General features: G+C 41.5%; 1 protein-coding gene across 1 annotated transcript in view; it reads right to left on the bottom strand.

Moving 5' to 3' along the window:
* LOC147662640 (adhesion G protein-coupled receptor F3-like) overlaps positions 1 to 17,444 on the bottom strand; it is a 93,640-nt gene extending 76,196 nt beyond the window's left edge. The window contains exons 1-3 of the mRNA XM_086951029.1: positions 17,426 to 17,444; positions 17,134 to 17,262; positions 13,930 to 14,114 (exon numbers count right to left, since the gene is read on the bottom strand). Coding sequence (XP_086807155.1) covers positions 13,930 to 14,114; positions 17,134 to 17,262; positions 17,426 to 17,444 — 333 coding nt within the window. The remainder of the gene's footprint in view (positions 1 to 13,929; positions 14,115 to 17,133; positions 17,263 to 17,425) is intronic.
* Between the last annotated feature and the right edge of the window lie 2,888 nt (positions 17,445 to 20,332).

Here is a 20,332-nt window from a genome sequence, read left to right as displayed (position 1 = left end):
CAGGATTGAAGGGGAATTAAACCCCCAACTTAAAACGCGCCACAGGGTGCATTTGCACTGTGGTGTAGGGAGGGGGGGCCTGATGTGACAAGTGTGCAGACGCGCCCTGTGGTGTCTTTTAAGTTGGGTGATTAAGTCTCCTTGAATTCTAAGGGTCCCTGAGTGCCAACTAGCCCACCAGCTACTCCAGTAAGCACCACAGAGCTGCGTTGCAGAGTGGTATAAAAGGAGGCGAGGCCCTGGAACACCACTCTGCAACGCAGCTCCCTGGCGCTTACTGCAGGTACCTGGTGGGCTAGTTGGCCCCCAAGGACCCTTAGGATTGAAGAAGACTTCATCCTCCAACTTGAAACGCACCACAGGGTGCATTTGCACACTTGTAAAATCAGGCCACGCCCTCTCCCTGCACCACTGTGCAAATGCACCCCCTGGTGCATTGTAAATTGGGGAATTAAATCCCCTTGAGTCCTGAGGGTCCCTGGGGTCTGACTAGCCCACTAGGTCCCTCCATTAAGTGCCTCAAAGCTGCGTTGCAAAGAGGTGTAAAAAGTGGTGTGGCCTCAGACCACCGCTCTGCAAGGCAGCCCTGTGGCGCATACTGGAGGTACCTGGTGGCTAGTTGGCCCCCAGGCACCCCCAGTATTGAAGGAGAATTAATTCCCCACCTTAAAACATGACACGGGGAGCGTTTGTAGTGTTGCTGGGAGGGGGCGGGGTCTCTGGCACGATGCAGGTCTTTTAGAAAAAAAAAAAGTAGAAGTGTGGCTGTGTGGGCCCCCCTTCTTTTTCCTTTTTTTTGAGCCCTGGGGACCCCATCCCCCAGAGCCTGACCCCTTTTTAAAAAAAGGAAAAAAAAAATCGGAATGATAAGGGGCTGCGTGGGCCCCCCTCCTGTGGCCAATTCTTGCCCCTATCCATTGGGGACCGTAGTGAAAGCCCCAATGCCCCCACAGTCCCGTCGGCTCCCTGCGTCCTGCGAGAGCCGGCATTGCTTTTCCACACGGGGAGCTGCTGACATGCAGCTCCCCCTGTGGAAAAGCAATCTGCTTTGGATTTTGGAAGAGAGCAGGTTCCCCTGCTCTTCTTTCCAAAATCCAAAGCAGTGTTTGCTATGACAGGGTGGGAGCCGCACGGCTCCCACCCTGCCATAGCAAACAGCAGTGTCCCGGGGATGGGCACCCCAGGACACTACAGGAGCCGGCCCTGGGGCGTGGCGGTCCCCAGGGCCATCAAGGGCTCCTGTAGGGGGGCCCTGCAGCTGCCTTCCCTTTGTGAAAATAGCCCCGGGGAGGTGGCGGCCCTGGGGCGTGTGGGGGGGCTCGAGCCCTCCACACAGGTTTAATAATTTATTAAAATTGAAGCCACAGGGGTGGTGGTCTCTGGGGCTGTGGGGGGGGGCACCTGTGTGCCCCCACAAATATTTGACTAAATATTTGGTCCCTGGGGTTTGGGGGGCCTTGGAGGCCCACAACAAATTAAACAAGACCCAGGGGTGGCAGTCTCCAGGGCTGTGGGAGGGTCGCGTTCCCTCCCACATATTACGAAGACAGGCCTGGGGAGGTGGCAGTCTACTGGGCAGCGGGGGCTCCGATGGGCCCCTGCTATTTTATGTCAATGCCCCCGGGAACTGGCCCACCCGGGGGCCTCGATTAAATGAATAGCTTCATTTTTTTTCAACATTTCGGCTGGATTCGCGACCCCAGTGCGAATTTCGCTGACATTTTAAAAAAAATGCTTTTTTAGCCCTGGAGATCCTTGTGGGACCCCTGAGAAGGCCTAGGGGGTCAGGGTGTTTCTTTTTTTCACCTTTGTTTTGCTGTTTTCTTGTGACTCAGTACTACTAAGTCACGAGATGGCTGCCAACACTTCCTGGTTTGGAGTGTTGGCAGCCAATCACAGTGAAGCTCGTGCTCAGGAGGGGTCGTGACTCCACAGCATCCCTACATATCGAAACTTTTTAAATTTCTCAGGAACTACTGAACAGATTTACACCATTTAACAAAAAGTGCTCTTTCTGAAACAATACCTACCTTTTTGCCAAATGTGGTGTATTTCCGTTCAGCAGTTCGGTCTGTAGCTGTGTCTAAAGTTTCCTATGGAAAATTACATGGGGAAAACACGTTTTGGGACCCCTCTTTTTTCTCAGCCACCGCTTGTTGAATCACCCCGATGCTTTCAAGACAGGAGCTGACCGGAGCGGGCCACTAGTTTTGAAAATTTTGCTAAGATTAGTCAACCGGTGCCAAAGTTATTGGGAAAATAAAAAACGCTTTTCCAATGGAAACTAGGTCCTAACTATAACTACCTACTGGCGACCGGCAGTAGGTAATATATAGAATTGAATTTCTGGATGTTAGCGTGTATGTACATAATGGTATTTTGCAGACTAGTGCATTTAGAAAACCTACTGCAGGCAATGCAATATTGCACGCGACTAGCGCACATCCGCAACATCATATAGCCAGCATCCCCTACGGGGAAATTCTCAGGCTCAAACGAATATGCAGTACACCAGAAGACTTTGAAAGATGTCAAGCTGAATCTCTAGAGCGCATGAGAAGGAGAGGCTATCCAGATAAGATCTTAACAGAAGCTATAACTAAAGTCGCCACCAGACCGAGAGCATCTTTGTTACCCCCAAAAATACCAGAAAGTAATGACAAGGTGGGCGGTGAGGAGACACCCAGACTAATTACTACATATAGTGCCCAGGAACGCGAAATCAGAGCCATTATAAACAAGAACTGGCCTATTGTGCTCACCGATGGCATACTGAATGTTAAATTGTCAGACAAACCCAATATCACATTCAGAAAGTCGGCATCCATGGGAACACATCTGTCTAAACCTAAAATTGAGAATGTTTCCAAAAAGAACTGGTTACCTACGAAACAGGGTTTCTTCAAATGCACCACCTGTCGTGCCTGTAAAATTGGTAGGAACACCACCAAGTACAGTACTCCGTTCAGGGACAGGGAACTTGACATCACTGGTAAATACCACTGTCGAACTGATTACGCAGTTTATGTTCTCACATGCACCTGTGGGCTTAGATATGTGGGAAGTACGAAGCTCCAGGTGCATGTGAGAATACTGCAACATATCAGAGCCATTATTAATTGCGACCCGGCATATCCGGTCGCCAGACACTTCAAAACATTCCACAACAAAAACATTGATGATTTGTCCTATTTTGTAATAGACTCCGTTCCATTGCCACGCAGAGGGGGCAATAGGGATAAGCAGTTAAGACAGCTGGAAACTAGGTACATCTTAAATTTGGATAGTAAAAGTCCAAATGGCCTCAACGCCACGGAGGATATGCACACCTTTCTATGATATTGCTGGTTCATTTTTTGATTATTTATCAATTTAGACATTATTTGACCTCAATAGTTATTTATTTCTTTGCTCTTGCAGGCTTGCACTGAGTGAATTTTGATATTTACTGCCTTTTCAGTAATCATACTTTTATACCCAGGCTTGGGTATTGTTAATGTCTCCGTGGGGGTCCACATTGGAGCCTCTTTGGCGTTCAAGTAAACTTATTGTTTTTTTTAGTAAGTTCTTTCACTTCTATTTTACACCTTTATTTTTGCACCAGTAGCACTTAACAAGGCCAATCCATTATGAACTCATTTATATTACTCACATTAACTTAGTATTCTTGGAAGTGGAGGAGTGTGGCTCACTGCTTAGAGCGGCAGTCCCTGGTACAGAGGTCTTGTCGGGACCAGGGCTCAAATCCCGCCTCGGCTGATCTTGGCGGTTCTTGGGCTCATAATTCCTCGGACATGATTTCTTGCCTCGGTGCCTACTCTGAGCATGAGTCCCACGCTGCAACTCTGGGCAATAGCTTGCTTAACCTCCACAACGGCCCCCTACAGCGCTGGGGATGCCTGGTTGCACCCCGGGGATGCCCAGGAGTGGACATGTCACGGGGAAAAGCCAGGACGGGTTCCCTAGCGGTATGAGTACAGCGCCAGGACACACTGCTTGCCGGGGTATCAGTGCGCTTTACAAATACGTCTACATTTACATTTACATTCTTAGCTTCAACAACATGGTATGACTTTGATGTTTTTAGCATGGACAGACGAGATTCACGATATTTCAGCATTTATGCAGACACCCTCAATTGATAAAGCTTATTACCTTTATTAATAGATTATATCACTCTGGAATTAATCTGCCATTCATGTAAATATATGAATTTAAATAGTATTTATTTATATTTATTACTATTTATTGCTAACTTTTTGCACAAACATTTATTGCAATATTTGCACTACCGTATGTCATATTGTTGCTGCTAAAACATGTTTTATTGTCGTGTACTTTTTCATCTGCTCATCACAAACTTTGCAATTAGGCATTTATGCTGCTATTTTAGAACAATTCTGGTAATTGTTGACGACTTATTACCTTTGGGTTTTTCCCTATGCATTTAAGCTGTCATATAAGGTGTTTTATGCATTCAGCTGATGAGCGTGTTTAACACTGACTTTTGTGTATAACCATGAATTCTTTGGATTTGCGTGTTATAATGATTAAGTATGTTTTCACTTTTCATGGTCACATGGTGATGAAAGAAAAAAATGGAGAAAAGAGAAAAAAAGTATTTAAAAACCTGCTTTTGCACTGCTCACCTGTCATGTGATCAAGGGTACTTGTTACCCGAAGCGCGTCAAGCTGAGCACTAAGGGATAATAAATCTCTCCTGCCTATATTTCATGCTGTTGGTGGTTCGTTGTTCTGATTTTGCCCTCGAGGAGAGAACAGAAGTGTCTGTATATATATATATATATATATATATATATATATATATATATATTCACTGAAAAAACCATAGGTTATAGACCATATATAGTTAGGAATTAGCATTTACAAAACCTTGAAAATTCACTGAAAAAACCATAGGTTATAGACCATATATAGTTAGGAATTCGCATTTACAAAACCTTATTTTACTCACACAAAACCATTGAAATTCCATATATAGTTAGTTGCACTAACTATATATCGCGCACTCGCAATCCACTGCTGATGATGTCACATATTACATCATTCATGACATGGTCAGTGACATCACTGATGACATCATTCATGTGATAATACGATGACCCTCTTCAGACTCTAATATAACCTTAGATACAATCAGTGTAAACAGACACTCACAGACTGTCACTCATCCATGGAGTTACTCACACACCTAGTCAGTCATGCAAAGAATCAATCACACCTCCATTTCCTCAACTATACAGTTATACAAACTTTACTTATTCAAACATATACTAACACATATTTACTCTCTTATACAATCCCTGATACAAGTTCACAATGATCCATACAGCCACTCACACATTCACTGGCTCTTATGCACAGTTATTTATATATGTCAACTCTCACATGTACTGTGTTTTACATATGTACTTACTTTGACATGTAGCACTGAGATATCCATTCACTCACCAATACACTCATGCACACAGTCAACCGCCCATACAGCTGTTTCCACATGCACTTTTGAAACCATACATCTATGCACAGAGTCATACACCTCCCAGCCACCCACACACACACTCAGTCTCCCATAAAAATACTTGGGCAACCAATCAATAACCCATATAGTTACTCATATAGCTACTTATCAACACATGCAACAGTTTACAGAACAACAGACATAATGATGCACAAATTAAGACAGTTTAGTCACTAACCCATGCACTCAGTGAGACACATTTAATCACTCACTCATACAGTCAGTCATGCACCTACTAAATCCTTCATCCAGACACTTATACATCCACTCATTCTTCAATATGTAAGACATATTTTAACTTTACAGAAACATACAGTCACTGGATGTTGTCATCAGTGATGTCATCAGTGATGTCATTTGAGATGTCATCAGTGATGTCATCAGTGATGTCACTGACCATGTCATGAATGATGTAATATGTGACATCATCAGCAGTGGATTGCGGGTGCGCGATATATAGTTAGTGCAACTAACTATATATGGAATTTCAATGTTTTTGTGTGAGTAAAATAAGGTTTTGTAAATGCGAATTCCTAACTATATATGGTCTATAACCTATGGTTTTTTCAGTGAATTTTCAAGGTTTTGTAAATGCTAATTCCTAACTATATATGGTCTATAACCTATGGTTTTTTCAGTGAATTTTCAAGGTTTTGTAAATGCTAATTCCTAACTATATATGGTCTATAGCCTATGGTTTTTTCAGTGAATATATATATATATATACATACATATATAAACATATATCGTCTGTATATCTATATAAATACAAACATAAATTCATGCATACATATACTTATATGCATACAGATGCATGTTATTTACATGAAAGTTGAAAAAACACTAATAAAAGCAAAGCTAAAAAGCCACCTCATTACAAACAGAATGGCTTTAACTTAAACGAGGGCGAGATCTATTGCATTTTCAATGCTTGTTTACTTTGGTTCCATCAAGAAGGCATTCAGATGTGTCACACATTTGCCATAAATTCTGAATGTTAGCACTCTAGTTGCACATTAGATCACTGTAGTAAAGCTACTGCTCACCAGGGACGTCTGCTGCTGGTATTCAAAGTGCATGTTTCAGTCTGCATGTCAGAATTTTTTTAATGAAATAGAAGAGGATTTGAGAAGTCACTCAAAATGATCCCTAATTTTTCTTTCTGAAGCACTAATCATACTTTCTATGGCAAAATTAACCCCTCATGTTGTTCCTTTTTAAATTGAGTGTTTTCAGACTTACCACTTCATTCCAATCAAGATGGCTTCTGGTGTGCCATACTTTTGTCATAAGTAAGACTGTTAGCGCTCTAGTTGTTCTTTAGAACACTCTGGGACATTCTGTCATTGGGCTATACTTGGGGTACATCTGGGTGATATTTGGGCTACATTTAGGCTCTTTTGTCTCTGGTGGCCATCTTGGGAGACTGCATGTCAGAATGTTTTAATGAAATAGAAAAGGATTTGAGAAGTCACTCAAAATGTTCCCTAATTTTTCATTCTGTAGCACTAATCATACTTTCTATGGCAAAATATACCCCCCATGTTGTTTCTTTTTAAATTAAATGTTTTAAGAGTTACCACTTTATTCCAATCAAGATGGCTTCAGGTGTGCCATACCTTTGTAATAAGTAGGACTGTTAGCGCTCTAGTTGTTCTTTAGAACACTCTAGGAGGCTGCAGTAGAACACAAAGGAATCAACTGACAGTCTCTGTCCTTGTTGGATGTACATGTTTTACTGAGAATGTCAGACTTCATTTTCACATGACTGAGAAAGATAATGTGAATTTACAGAAAATATGCTTTCAGTTTAGCTTATAGATCCCCTTCCAAACCACTGTGGGAAAATCATGAGATATTAGTTTTCTTTCAAACAATATTCATGATATCACAGCAGAAGGTTTTTTCACATGGTAAAATCACCTTAGAACCCACCACAATTCCTAAAACGAGTATGGTACCATCAACAAATGATTTATAATGTAACTAAAGTCCTAAAACCCTCTATTAACTACAATGCTTTTTAATGAGGTGCTATCATGTATATTGGTCCCAAGATGGCTGCCAACACTTCTTGGATGAAGTGCTGACAGCCAATCAGATCAGATGTGTGGTTAGGCTCCGCCCAGATATATATCTTTTTTTGAACCTAAATTACTCAAAATCCACTGGAGCACATATATTGAGACCTAGCAAAGGCACATCGGGCTAACAGTCCCTACAATTTTGCCAAGTTTCGTGCAAATCCATTCAGCCGTTCGAGCTAAAAGTGAGGCCAACCGCCCTATGGAAATTAACATGGGAAAAACGCGTTTTGGGACCCCCTTTTTTCTCGGCCCCCCCTTGATGAAACCCCCCCAAATTGTCAGGGGCTGCTCAGAAACAAAATGTTCCATTTTCCTGAAAATTTCAGCCAATTCCGTCCACATACGCCAAAGTTATTAGACATAGAATTTTCAAAAATCCCATAGAGAAAAAATCCTAACTATATATACCTACTGGCGACCGCCAGTAGGTAATATATATATACCGTGCCCTGCCACATTTAATGCTGCCAATGCTAACGGAATGATGCAGTCTACGGACTCTCTAACAACGAGTGCGTCCAGCATGGAATCACTATCATCAGGCTCTACCAATAGTGATTTAAACTTAAATGGACTGGAAACATTGAGTATCCAGCAAGAAATGGATTTCGTGGTAGACGAGAGGCTCCAAACCCTGAGATCATGGCAGAACAACTCTCAACCAAACAAAGGAGGAATAAACGGAGGAAAGAACGACGACGCACAAGGAAACAAAGCCGGGGAACAACTTCAGCAAAAGAAAAAGAAAAAAACATGGGGGAGACGACGATAAAAAATAATACCATCATCAATCTCTCCAACGTGGTCCTTGATAAAGCGGAAGAGCAATTACTTTCATTGGGTTTAAAATTTTTCACCAACTCAACACTTTGATTATACTACCACTAGGGTAGATGTCTTCTGCTTTATAAGGAAACTTAAACTAAAGAAGCATTTTGCCTTACAAAAAGCTAAGGATTCAGATGCCCAAGAAGAAATTGTGAGAGAAAATGAGAGCATTCCATTAAGGGCGTCTGGCACACATGTTTTCCTTGATGCTAATGACTTAATGACTACAAACGACGACTTAGAACCAGAGGTAGAAATCTCTACTCAAGATCGTCTCAGACACATTCCTATCCTTCCTAAAGGTGCAGGGTTGAGTCCTTTCACTAGCAAATCAAAATTCATACCACTTATGCCAAGGGACGCGATCGACATCTTTCACGATTGCGTCACAAATGACATCAAAAAACTTTACACAGAAACCAACAACAAACGAGGTAAAAAAGAGACATACACCAGGATGGCTTACAACAAATTAATGAAAAAGCTTGAAGGTAACCCGGACATAGTGATCAAAAGGTCGGACAAGGGGGGCAATTTGGTCCTTTGGCCCAAAACAGATTACATCAATGAAGCCAAACGCCAACTAGAAGACCCGGCTTGTTACATAAAAAGCACCCAAAAGGAATACGACAAAGCGATATCCAGTTTACACAAGTCTTCAAATCAATGGAAGAGGGAAGGTCTCATCTCGTCAGAAGAGCACAAATACATGTATGTGAACTTTCCAATTCTACCCTCTCTTTATCTCATCCCTAAAGTGCACAAATCCATACAACCAATACCAGGCAGGCCGATAGTCTCAGCCATTGGAAGTGCGGGAGAGAAAGCGGGAGAATATATTGATTACTTTTTACAAGACTTTGTCAAGCAACTTCCCAGCTTCACTCGAGATACTAGTGACTTTATATCTAAAATATCTACACTTGAATGGGAAAATGAAATGCTTTTAATTTCGCTTGACGTGGAATCGCTGTATACCAGCATAGATCATGATAAGGGGTTAGCAGCGGTACAACACTACCTTTCCAGCAGACCCATCCATTATTATGAACACAATAAGATAATCGTGGGATTAATAAAATGGTGCCTCAATAATAATTTCTTTTCATTTGGGAAAGAAATTTACAAGCAACTAAGGGGCGTGGCGATGGGGGCCTGCTTCTCTCCCAGCTATGCGTGCTTGCACGTTGGCTGGTGGGAGGAGCAGGTCCTTAATGTGCGCCACAAGACATGGATGGACAATCACGTTAGATACTTCTTAAGATACATAGATGATATCTTTATTATCTAGAAGGGTAGCAAACAGGAAGCTTTGCGATTTATTGATGACATCAACGATAATTCGCTTAATCTTCATTTTACGGCCAACATCAGTGAAAATCGTATCCAATTTTTGGATGTGGAGGTGTATGTCTCCAATGGAATAGTCAACACCACCCTCCACAGAAAACAGACGGCTGGCAACGCCACATTGCATGCCTCCAGCATGCATCCTAGACACACAATCTCGGGAATCCCCTATGGGGAAATCCTTAGATTAAAAAGAATATGCAGCTCTCCTTCGGATTTTGATGCCTGCTTGGAAGAACTCTTGGCCAGATTGAGGGCCAGAGGTTACTCCGAGCGGATATTAAATACAGCAGTAAACAAATCCCTGACTAGATCTAGGGAGAGTCTCTTCCCTGACTCCTCTTTGGAAATCGAACCTCCTCCCACTACTACACCCCTACTGGAGTGCCCACGTCTGATCATCACTTTTAGTAGAGAAGACAGAAAAATTAGGTCAATTTTGAACAAACATTGGCCGATTGTCATGAGCGACCACATTCTCAACACTAGGTTGCCCTCTTCTCCCACAGTGACTTTCAGACGAGCCAGAACCATGGGCAGCCATCTGGACAAAGCAGCACCTGAATTGAAATCCAAAATCCCATGGCTTCGCCCGTCCAGAGGTTTCTTTAAATGCTCCAGTTGTAGGGCTTGTAAGTTTGGGGTCACTACCACCCAGTACAACACCCCGTTCAGCAAAGTTGCCAAAAACATCTATGGCAACTACAACTGCAAGACTGATCATGCTGTCTATGTTCTGACGTGCACCTGTGGGCTTAGATATGTTGGAAGCACTAAGCTCCAGGTGCACGCCCGAATTCTGCAGCATCTCAGGGCTATTTTGCATAGTGACCCCACTTACCCTGTCGCCCATCACTTTAAACGGGTGCACAACAAAGATCTAAGTTGTTTAAGCTATTTTGTGATAGGGGCAGTTCCTTTATCTAGACGAGGAGGTGATCGAGAGGCTCAACTCAGAAAGTTGGAGTCTAAATATATATTGGAGCTCGATAGCCGTTGGCCTAATGGGCTCAATAACATTGAGGAGATGCATCACTTTTTGTAAATTCATTTGGCCTTGCCAGCTTCTGATTCCACCTATATCTGTGTTCTGATTTCGGGCTCTTCTAGTTAGGTTCCCTATTAGAAGTCCCATATATATGTCCCTTATTCTGTAATTACAACTGGTGAAACTTACATCGATTTTCACCTATAGGGACACCTATGCACTTTACTTGGCAACTTTTAGGCACTAGGCATCATTATACATACATAATTTTCATACATTCCTATTCACATATCACGTACAATATTTTAATGATAGACAATATGTATTATCTTTTAAGTGTACAGTGATTTTACTATTATGTGTATACCATGTATAGAAATTTGGATATTGATATTATTTTGACCTTGGGCTTAGTGTTGCACATGAACGTGTATATTTCGAATCGCACAGATATGCACTTTGTAAAAAATTATGAGAGGGTTTTTTAGTTGGGTGTGTATATAGTTTTTTAGTTGGGTGTGTATATAGTTATTGTCATTTACGTTGCTTTGCTTTGTTCCTTACAAGCACATAGGGATTTGCAATTCATTGAAATATTCACTTTTCATAAAATGGGCTAGGTATCTGGGGTTGTAGGTATAAGAGTGGGGATGTGTATAGGTATGTATATATATGAATTATGAATCTTTTTTATACATACTGTTATTTTTAGCTTCTTGATAAAATGGTTCTTCTTGTTCTATTTTTGACCTTCCGAATAGAAATAATTATGGACTAGGATGATGAATTTTTGTATTCGAACATTGAGAAATGATGCCTAACTGTTAATAATTGTTTCAGTGGTAGTTCCATATGTTTTCCGCTAATTCTTGCACTTCATCACAATTTTTTATCACTTATGCACTTTTAGGTACACGCACTTTACTATCTTGCTGCTAAAAGTATTAGATTGCTTATTTGCACATAATAGAGATATACCTTTTAACTGAAATTCAATATGTAAGGATTGTACCTTAATATTTTTATATAATTGAATATATGTTGATGGTTTCCTGGATTTAACCAGTTATAAATTCTTGTATGTTTATTCAGCAATAGCAACTATGTATCAGCGGTAGTGCGTTGTTACTGTTTAGTATTTACCACATGATCATGGTGGGCGTCACCAGGGGGTGGCGCCTATTTCACTGCATACACCTATAAAAAAAGCATAATTGATTACAAACATGTTGCAGCGTGATCAAGGGCTTCCCGCCCGAAACGCGTCGCTGGTTCTGTTTTAATCTGTAAATAAAATTACCATCTTTGCTGAATTGTTGGTCCGGTCCTCTTCCTTGCTGGCGTGGAGGCGGTGTCTGCGAGCGCAGAGCAGGCTGGGGAGGAATCTTTCTTCATATATATATATATATATATATATATATATATATATATATATATATATATATATATATATATATATATATATATATACACATATCACATACATGCAGCAAATTCTATGTATGTTGCTTCCCTTGCAGTATTGACTTCTGCAGGTAGATGGCAGGGCTTATAAACACCCATGTCAGAGAAATACAAATTTCTGCAGGGGTGACAGATGCGAAAAAGAGCATAAAGCCATTACTGTAGTCATGCTTACGGTAAGTGTCCTAACCATCCAAGCCCCCCCATCAGCACTGCTTCGCAGAAGTGTTTGTATTTCTTTACTTTCCATGAATCTTGAAGATGATGCATAGAAATGCCCTCAAATCTTTGAGGAGGAGGTGGTTTAGCATGCTAACCCCAGATATCTAATATCTGGAGAAAGTGTTTGAGAGCCTTGCTTTACTTTCAGCATGTCGGTGTTCAAGCCGACCCTAGACTGTAGGGCGTCACAACCGTGGGTGGTTCAATAGATCAAACACTGGGAGTCAGGCAGGGTGATAACACTGAATGTGGGTAAATGCATCGGTTGTGGGGATTCTCCAGCTGGGTGTCACCTAATGTTATGTTATGATATGTTATAAACATTTATAGAGCGCAAGTAAACCAAACGTTTTTTTGGAATAACAGTACCGCTACACAGGGCCTGCAGTTTTATATGTACACCTGTTTAAATAGACATGTTTTTAAGGGCTCTCTAAATCTGATGTAACAGGTAGTCATCCTAATTTCTAATGGCAGAGCAGGGCCGCACAGGCTACCGGGCGGTTGTGTGTGCTGCCGAGTTGTGGGCTGATTTCTCTGCAGTGGGGGCTGATTTCGTTGATGGGGACCTGTGTGCATTTTGAAATTAAAAAAGCAAAACGAATTTTGTTCAGCACACGCAGGTCCCCATCAACGAAATCAGCCCCAGCTCGGCAGCACACACAACCACCCGGTAGCCAATCCGGCCCTGGCAGAGAGGTCCATAATCGAGGAGCAAGTACGATAAGCCTAGAGCCACTGAGTCTTTTCTTTTTAAAGGAGGGAATAGTAAGTCGATTCAGTTGAGATGATATTAAATTGCGGGTGGGTGTGTATTTTCAGAAATGGGTCGAAAAGAACACAGGATTGTTGCCACTTAGGGATTTAAAAATGTTGCAGCCAGTCTTGAAATTTCTTTTTTATAGACTTTTATATAGCGCAAACTAGACCCTAGCAATTGGGTATCAAAGCGCTTTATATGAGCACCTGTTTTGGTACAGATGGGCACATTCATTTTTTTTTATCAAGCACAGGGAGATTAAGTGATTTGCCCAGAATCACAGGATGTTGAGCGTTGTTGCAGAGTCTCAAACCCGGTTCCCCAGCTCCGAAGTCGACTGCTCTGGCCGTAAGGCTAGATCCTCTCCCGAATTGTGTGCACTGTTTCATTGGTAGCCTGTGCAGTTTCCTCAACAAGGGAATGATGTGACATTTCCTAGGTTTATGAAAGAGCATCCTGGCTGCCTGGATTTGTGCCAGTTGTAGCCTGAGACTTTCAGGAAAGCCCAGGTAAAAGGAGTTTGAGTAATCTAGCCATACACGCAAGAAAACTAAATCGGGAGGACCCCTCAGCCTGATGAAGGTTCAATGTGGTGCATAAGTAACTGTGAATGTCCCACGCTGCATTGATGTTGGACCATTGACTACAAAAGCAAGTTTGCTCTGACGAATAAATTAAATATACTTACAGCTACATTGTCCAGTGCTGCCTTCATTTCAGCACTTATGCAGTTATCTGAAATGCTAAGCCATTCACCAGCTGCTGAGCAGATTCTAGTCATGTTTCCAATTTTGCCTGGTGGACAGTTTATCACTGCAGAGATTCCAGCTTTTGTTATTTCCCAACCATTGAAATCGCTGTTGCAAAATTTGTCTTTAAAAAAAAAAGAAAGCAAGATTTAAAAGATCTGTACACCTTCTTTCAGCATAATCTCTCTGTAGCAAATTGAGAGAAGATTTACTGAGGATACTACAATATATCAGTGAATGGTGAAGAATGTTTTGTCTTTAATGCTGTATGCTCTTACTTCAAAACAAAGGCACATAGTTTTGCAAAGCTTAGCATCCTGGATTTTGAGTCACATATAATATGAGAGTCTGGTCCACGTCCAATTCTCTGGAATACCTTTAAAATGTCCTTATATGTTTCTTTAATCGCCAAGTTTATGAATTTTTGTTTATTACGAGACTTTGGTTTCTTTGTTTGTAAAGAATCCAAAATGGACAGATTTACTGTCCTTCATGAGGGAGAAGAGCAGAAAATAATCTAGTACCATGTTTACCCAGAATCTACTTCCCATGGCGCCACCAGTGGCGCACTAGTGAAATTTGGCTTTTCTGGTGATGCTTAACCTTGCACTGTGGCGCAAAGAGGAGCCTGCCGTGTCTAGCATAGGATTTGTACTGGAGGTATATGCTCCAGTTCACTCCACTAAAGTTTAACCCCTTCGATGCTCATGACGAGCTCAGCTCGTCATGAGGTACACCTCTTCTGTGCTCATGACAAGCTCACCTCGTATTGACCACACCCATTAACATTATGGCCCAGCACAGCAGAGGAAAATGGGGAGCATCCATGTTGTACAACAGCACAGAGGCCAAGCGCGTAAGATATGCTCCACGTTGGTATATCAAAGAGTATATCTCATGACCCATTGCTTGTACCTGGTTACAGTAGGCCATAGAATGTGAAGAAACGCCAGTTAAAACTACTTTAGTATATCTAGTTTTGGCCAAAACCCATGATGTGCTGGCATGACCCAGCCAGGCCCCTCCTTGCATGCATTCAAAATGGCACGGTGCAAAGAGGTTTGGGAGTGGCAGCGCATGCCTGTAGTAAATTTGGGACAAAGCAACATCGAGGGCAGATTTACAAGCCTAGTGCGCCACTTTTGCGCCGCTGTTGTGTCACTTTTGTGCGCATCGGCGGCGTAAACCATGCGCCACTTTGCTCCCTATTTACAACGTGACGCATCTAGGGAGAATTGTATAACGTGGTTAATCACCCGTGAGGGTATCCAGGCGCAGTGCACGTTCTTATATATATTGCATGCATTTATACCTGTGTCGGGATAAATTAGTTAGACATGAACTGTGGTGCTTAATAGTAGATTATGAGGTTTTCCAGACACACAGCACCGAAAACTTTCATGAATGATGCCTAATAAGGTTTACGTCGTCTTAGGATCTTAGAATAAGGCTTTCAACTGACTCTGCTAAACAGGTGGATACATTTACACACCCTTCATACTACCTATTTTGATCTGAATTTAATATTGATTATATAACTTCACTTTCAGGTAGCAGTATGATGGAGGCGATAATGAAAACCATGGTAAAAAGTCAACAGAGATTTGGCTTCTGATTGAAAGAAAAGGCTTGAGAGACTTCTCATGCTCGTATGCCTGATTCAGAATATTGCGAAATGTAAAAACAAGGGAAACCCTACTCACAGCGGAACCAGGGCAGTACGTTTATATAGAAAAACAATGGTTCCTATGGCATACGATTTTGTATAACTTAATATTTATGACAGGCTCAATGGCAATGAAAACATTGGAGAGAGGGTAGCAAAAGAAAGAGAGACGCACACTTGTACCATGAAGGATATTTCCTTATATTTAACAATTGATAATGAAAAATACATGTAAATAACTTGCGACATACAAATATTATACAAAGTGCAGTGTATCCCAAGTGAATATTAAGCAAACCAAGAAAGTGTATAACAAGGTGAACTATACAGGTTTCAGCTGTGAATATTTACAAAAAACAGGAAACTAGACTCTAAACCAATTATATCAACAAATGATTAGCCAGCTGCTATAAAATTATAGAAACTGTGTTGGTCTGATTTGTTTCCTAGGGCGTCAACGGCGTTTCGACCATTAGAATAAAGGTCTCATCAGGACTGGGCAGTGAGGGACATCTTGCACCAGGGTGTAAATAGCCCAAGCGTGTGAAAGTAAACTGAATTTACTTACAGTGAACCCGGCCGGGCACACTGTAGGCACAGTTGGTAGCGTGTCTTTATTTTGATTAGTTTTAGATATTCGCGGTCAATGCCGTTCCACCGCCAAGTTTCACAGGTGTGCTTGGCGCTTTCAAATCGTGCTGCTCGATGGCTGGCTCCGATCAACCTCTAGTAAGGATCAACCCCTTACTAGAGGTTGATCGGAGCCAGCCATCGAGCAGCACGATTTGAAAGCGCCAAGCACACCTGTGAAACTTGGCGGTGGAACGGCATTGACCGCGAATATCTAAAACTAAACAAAATAAAGACACGCTACCAACTGTGCCTACAGTGTGCCCGGCCGGGTTCACTGTAAGTAAATTCAGTTTACTTTCACACGCTTGGGCTATTTACACCCTGGTGCAAGATGTCCCTCACTGCCCAGTCCTGATGAGACCTTTATTCTAATGGTCGAAACGCCGTCGACGCCCTAGGAAACAAATCAGACCAACACAGTTTCTATAATTTTATAGCAGCTGGCTAATCATTTGTTGATATAATTGGTTTAGAGTCTAGTTTCCTGTTTTTTGTAAATATTCACAGCTGAAACCTGTATAGTTCACCTTGTTATACACTTTCTTGGTTTGCTTAATATTCACTTGGGATACACTGCACTTTGTATAATATTTGTATGTCGCAAGTTATTTACATGTATTTTTCATTATCAATTGTTAAATATAAGGAAATATCCTTCATGGTACAAGTGTGCGTCTCTCTTTCTTTTGCCACCCTCTCTCCAATGTTTTCATTGCCATTGAGCCTGTTATAAATATTAAGTTATACAAAATCGTATGCCATAGGAACCATTGATTCAGAATATTGTCATTTTTTGTGACAAACGGCATTAAAAAGCTTTATTGTAATAAAAAGTGAGACATACCTTTTATAACCGTTATTGGTATGGTGTTGCTTTTACTTTGATCGCTTGGATTAGTAAAAGTGCAGGTGTAAGTTGTATCATCCTCTGGAGCTGGTGTGACCAACCCATAACACTGTGTATTGTTGCTGTCTGTCAGAAACAACAAAAAAATGAATTTACTTCATTAGAGTTATTCAATTCCTGCAAGCACAGAATTATGTATTGGATGCACAAGAAGAAACCACTGCCATCAATTCACCAAACAAGGAGGGGGGATTGAAATTTACATCACACCTGATTTTTTCCCCTATACCATCCCAGAAGGCAACCATGCGTGCCCTATAACATTGTTCATATGACAACAAGTAATGTGTCAATCTGGTGAAAAAACGCGCCCGGAACGGATCACTGAGTTGTCAGCATAGGATTGATACAGGCAAGTATGGCAACTGTACCCACTACATCAGCAGACAGTGCCCCATGAATTGCAGTTTCAGCATCCTAAATTCTTTTTTTTTTAAACATCTTTTTTATTAATTCCGTTTAGTACATCTTCTTACACAAATATAAAAGTAAATATGAACACTCTGTACTCACAACGTAAATGAAACATATTGTTTGCATTTTCACAACCCATTATCAACTAATGCTGTAGCATCCCTGGGGGATAGCACTCCTCTCCTTCCTGTATGGTCTATGCCCGCCTTATCTTTCCCCCTGAAACTTATAAACTCTTTTAGATTCCTCTGTGCGTATTCCACCGCCCCTATATTTTGCCCCATTTTCGTGGACAACCTCTAGCTGCGTAAGTTACCTTTTCAGCCCCTGAGCACCAGTCTAGATCTTCCTCCCAGTCCTGAAAGTCCGGCGGTCTGGAAGCCCCCTACCCCCTGGCAATATTTTTTTTCACTACTATTGCAGCGGTTTTCAGCTAAATCATTATGCATTTGGACACTTTTATCTCATCTATTACACATAATACTAACCATCTTGGTTCTAATGGGATCTCCTTCTCCGTGACTTCCGCCATAATTCGTGTTACTTCCTTCCAGTAGTGGTGGATGTACCTACATTCCCAGAGAATGTGAAAGAAGGAGCCCTATTCCCCACACTCTGGCACAATATTGAGATGTACCCCGGCCCCACTGATGCAGCTGTGTCCTGGAAGCATAGGACCTGTGGAGGATACGCAACTGAATGAGATGAAACCTTGCCCCTACTGACACTTCATGAGGACTCTGCACTACCTCCTTTCAATCATCGTTCTCCATGAGTCCCAGATCTTGTTTCCATGCTCCCCTCAGGGACTCAACTTGGTTGGGAGAATTATATAATATTTTCCTATATGTTAAGGAGGTAGCCTTAGTTGTCATGTGCTCAATTAGTAATCTATCTTCCAATGGAGAGTACTCCACCAGTGTTTCCCCTTCCTTGATATATTTGCACAAGACATGGCTCAGCTGCAGGTATCAGCCAATTCATATTCAGCTTGCAAATTCTCAAAACTTAATCAGTGCACGTCCCCTCCAAATAACTCCCAGGCCTTCAATTTCTAGTAGTTCCCATTTTTTCAATCCAGTCAGGTTGTGTGAGAACTACTGACGACCTAGAATGGATATGGAGGTGGACCATGTGGTGAGAGATTGTATTTTGTGTTCAAGTAATCATAAATCCAAGGTGGTGAGGGAATCGACTTTGTAGCCAATAGAGATTCCTGAAGAACCCTGGGCAAAATTTGGTCTTGACATTTATTTTATTTTTATTTATTTATGGAATTTTTTAATGCGCAGCTACTACCCAAGGGTGTCTAGGCGCAGTATGATACTTTAAGATACAGTGGTAAGCACAAACCTATTGGTTGAAGAGCCAAGTCTTCAATGCCCTACGAAAACAGATGAGAGTAGGAGCAGTTTTGATATGTGAGAACATATTATTGTTCTCTCAAATTGTTACCTCTCCCTGAAAGATATGAATTTGTTTTAGTTGATTGCACTTCACGTGGGCCAGAGTAAGTTGTGAAAATTCAATTACAGAATTCCCTTGGGATGTGTTTGAATCTGAGTGGATTTCCAAGTCCATTGTAACTGCTGATGGAGTCCATGATGTATCAAAGGAACTGCAGGAATAATATTTGAAGAATCTTTCCATTACGCATCATAGGAAAACTTTGTATTTTCGGCAAGCAAATGGTCTAGTGGGAAGGATGTATAGGCTGGTTAAACCTTGTGTTCACATGGCTTTAGATCTCAGGGTGACCTTAAAGGAAGCACTGCATCAGATGTTGGCACATGGTTTCACTCCTATTAGTGTTACTAATGTGTCGCAATTTATCCACCGTAAAGGGTAAATGCCAGGGTCCAATTTGGATCCATAGTGGTTGAAGAGGAAATGTACCGGCAAGCAGAAAGAAGGAAATTAAAGAAGCAACATTTCTGAGAATTGGTGGCATCATCAGATAAAATACAAATAAACTACCAAGAATGTTTTGACAAAATAGATTGTGTGAAGGCCAGAGAGTGATTGATTGGTGGGTGGGTTTACTTCAAGAAATCTGAATAGGCCAACGTCAATCAATTGCCCAGTTGGAGTAGGGCCAGGAATGGCGGAATGTCCACATCAGTGAAGATGTCATTTTGTAGGAACAGCCGAGAAAAGTCCTGGATATCTAAAGAACTTTGGGCTTAACAATATTTTATTGCTAGTGTATATATTATTTATTTCACATCATGCTGTGGGGTTCTTGTAAAGTTTCTAATGTAACCTGCTCAAAATCTGTAGTTGTGGCCCTTTGACTGTACATTTTTTCTTCTTTTTTCTCTTTTGTCTGTCGAGTTTTCTTTAGGTAGGGGAGATGTGATGTGACCTGTTTTCTTTTCAAGTGTATATCTGAATAAATATGCAAAGTGATGATCTTTCCACTTAGACTCTCTTTGTTCCAGGCAAACTCGTGAGAATGACCTGAAATAGTGGCATGAAATAAAATGTAGACTGGAGAAAACCTTTGTTTTTAAATCCATGGACAAAATGTGGTTATTCATGTCATTATTGGTCAGTCATTCATGACCATGGTTTAACCATATTGAAACGGACGAACGAAGAAACACGAAGATTATTACATCCCGGGCACGTAAACGTCTGATATTAAGAAAGGCTATCCTTTACGTCTTCGAAATAGGGAGGACCTCTGATGTGAATATCCCGTATTGAGAGAAACTTTAAA

This window comes from Lissotriton vulgaris, unplaced genomic scaffold, assembly GCF_964263255.1.
Source record: "Lissotriton vulgaris unplaced genomic scaffold, aLisVul1.2 SCAFFOLD_1792, whole genome shotgun sequence".
NCBI classification, from domain to species: domain Eukaryota; kingdom Metazoa; phylum Chordata; class Amphibia; order Caudata; family Salamandridae; genus Lissotriton; species Lissotriton vulgaris.
The sequence above is the reverse complement of the archived record's forward strand: the minus strand, read 5'-3'. Positions and strand labels throughout refer to the sequence as shown.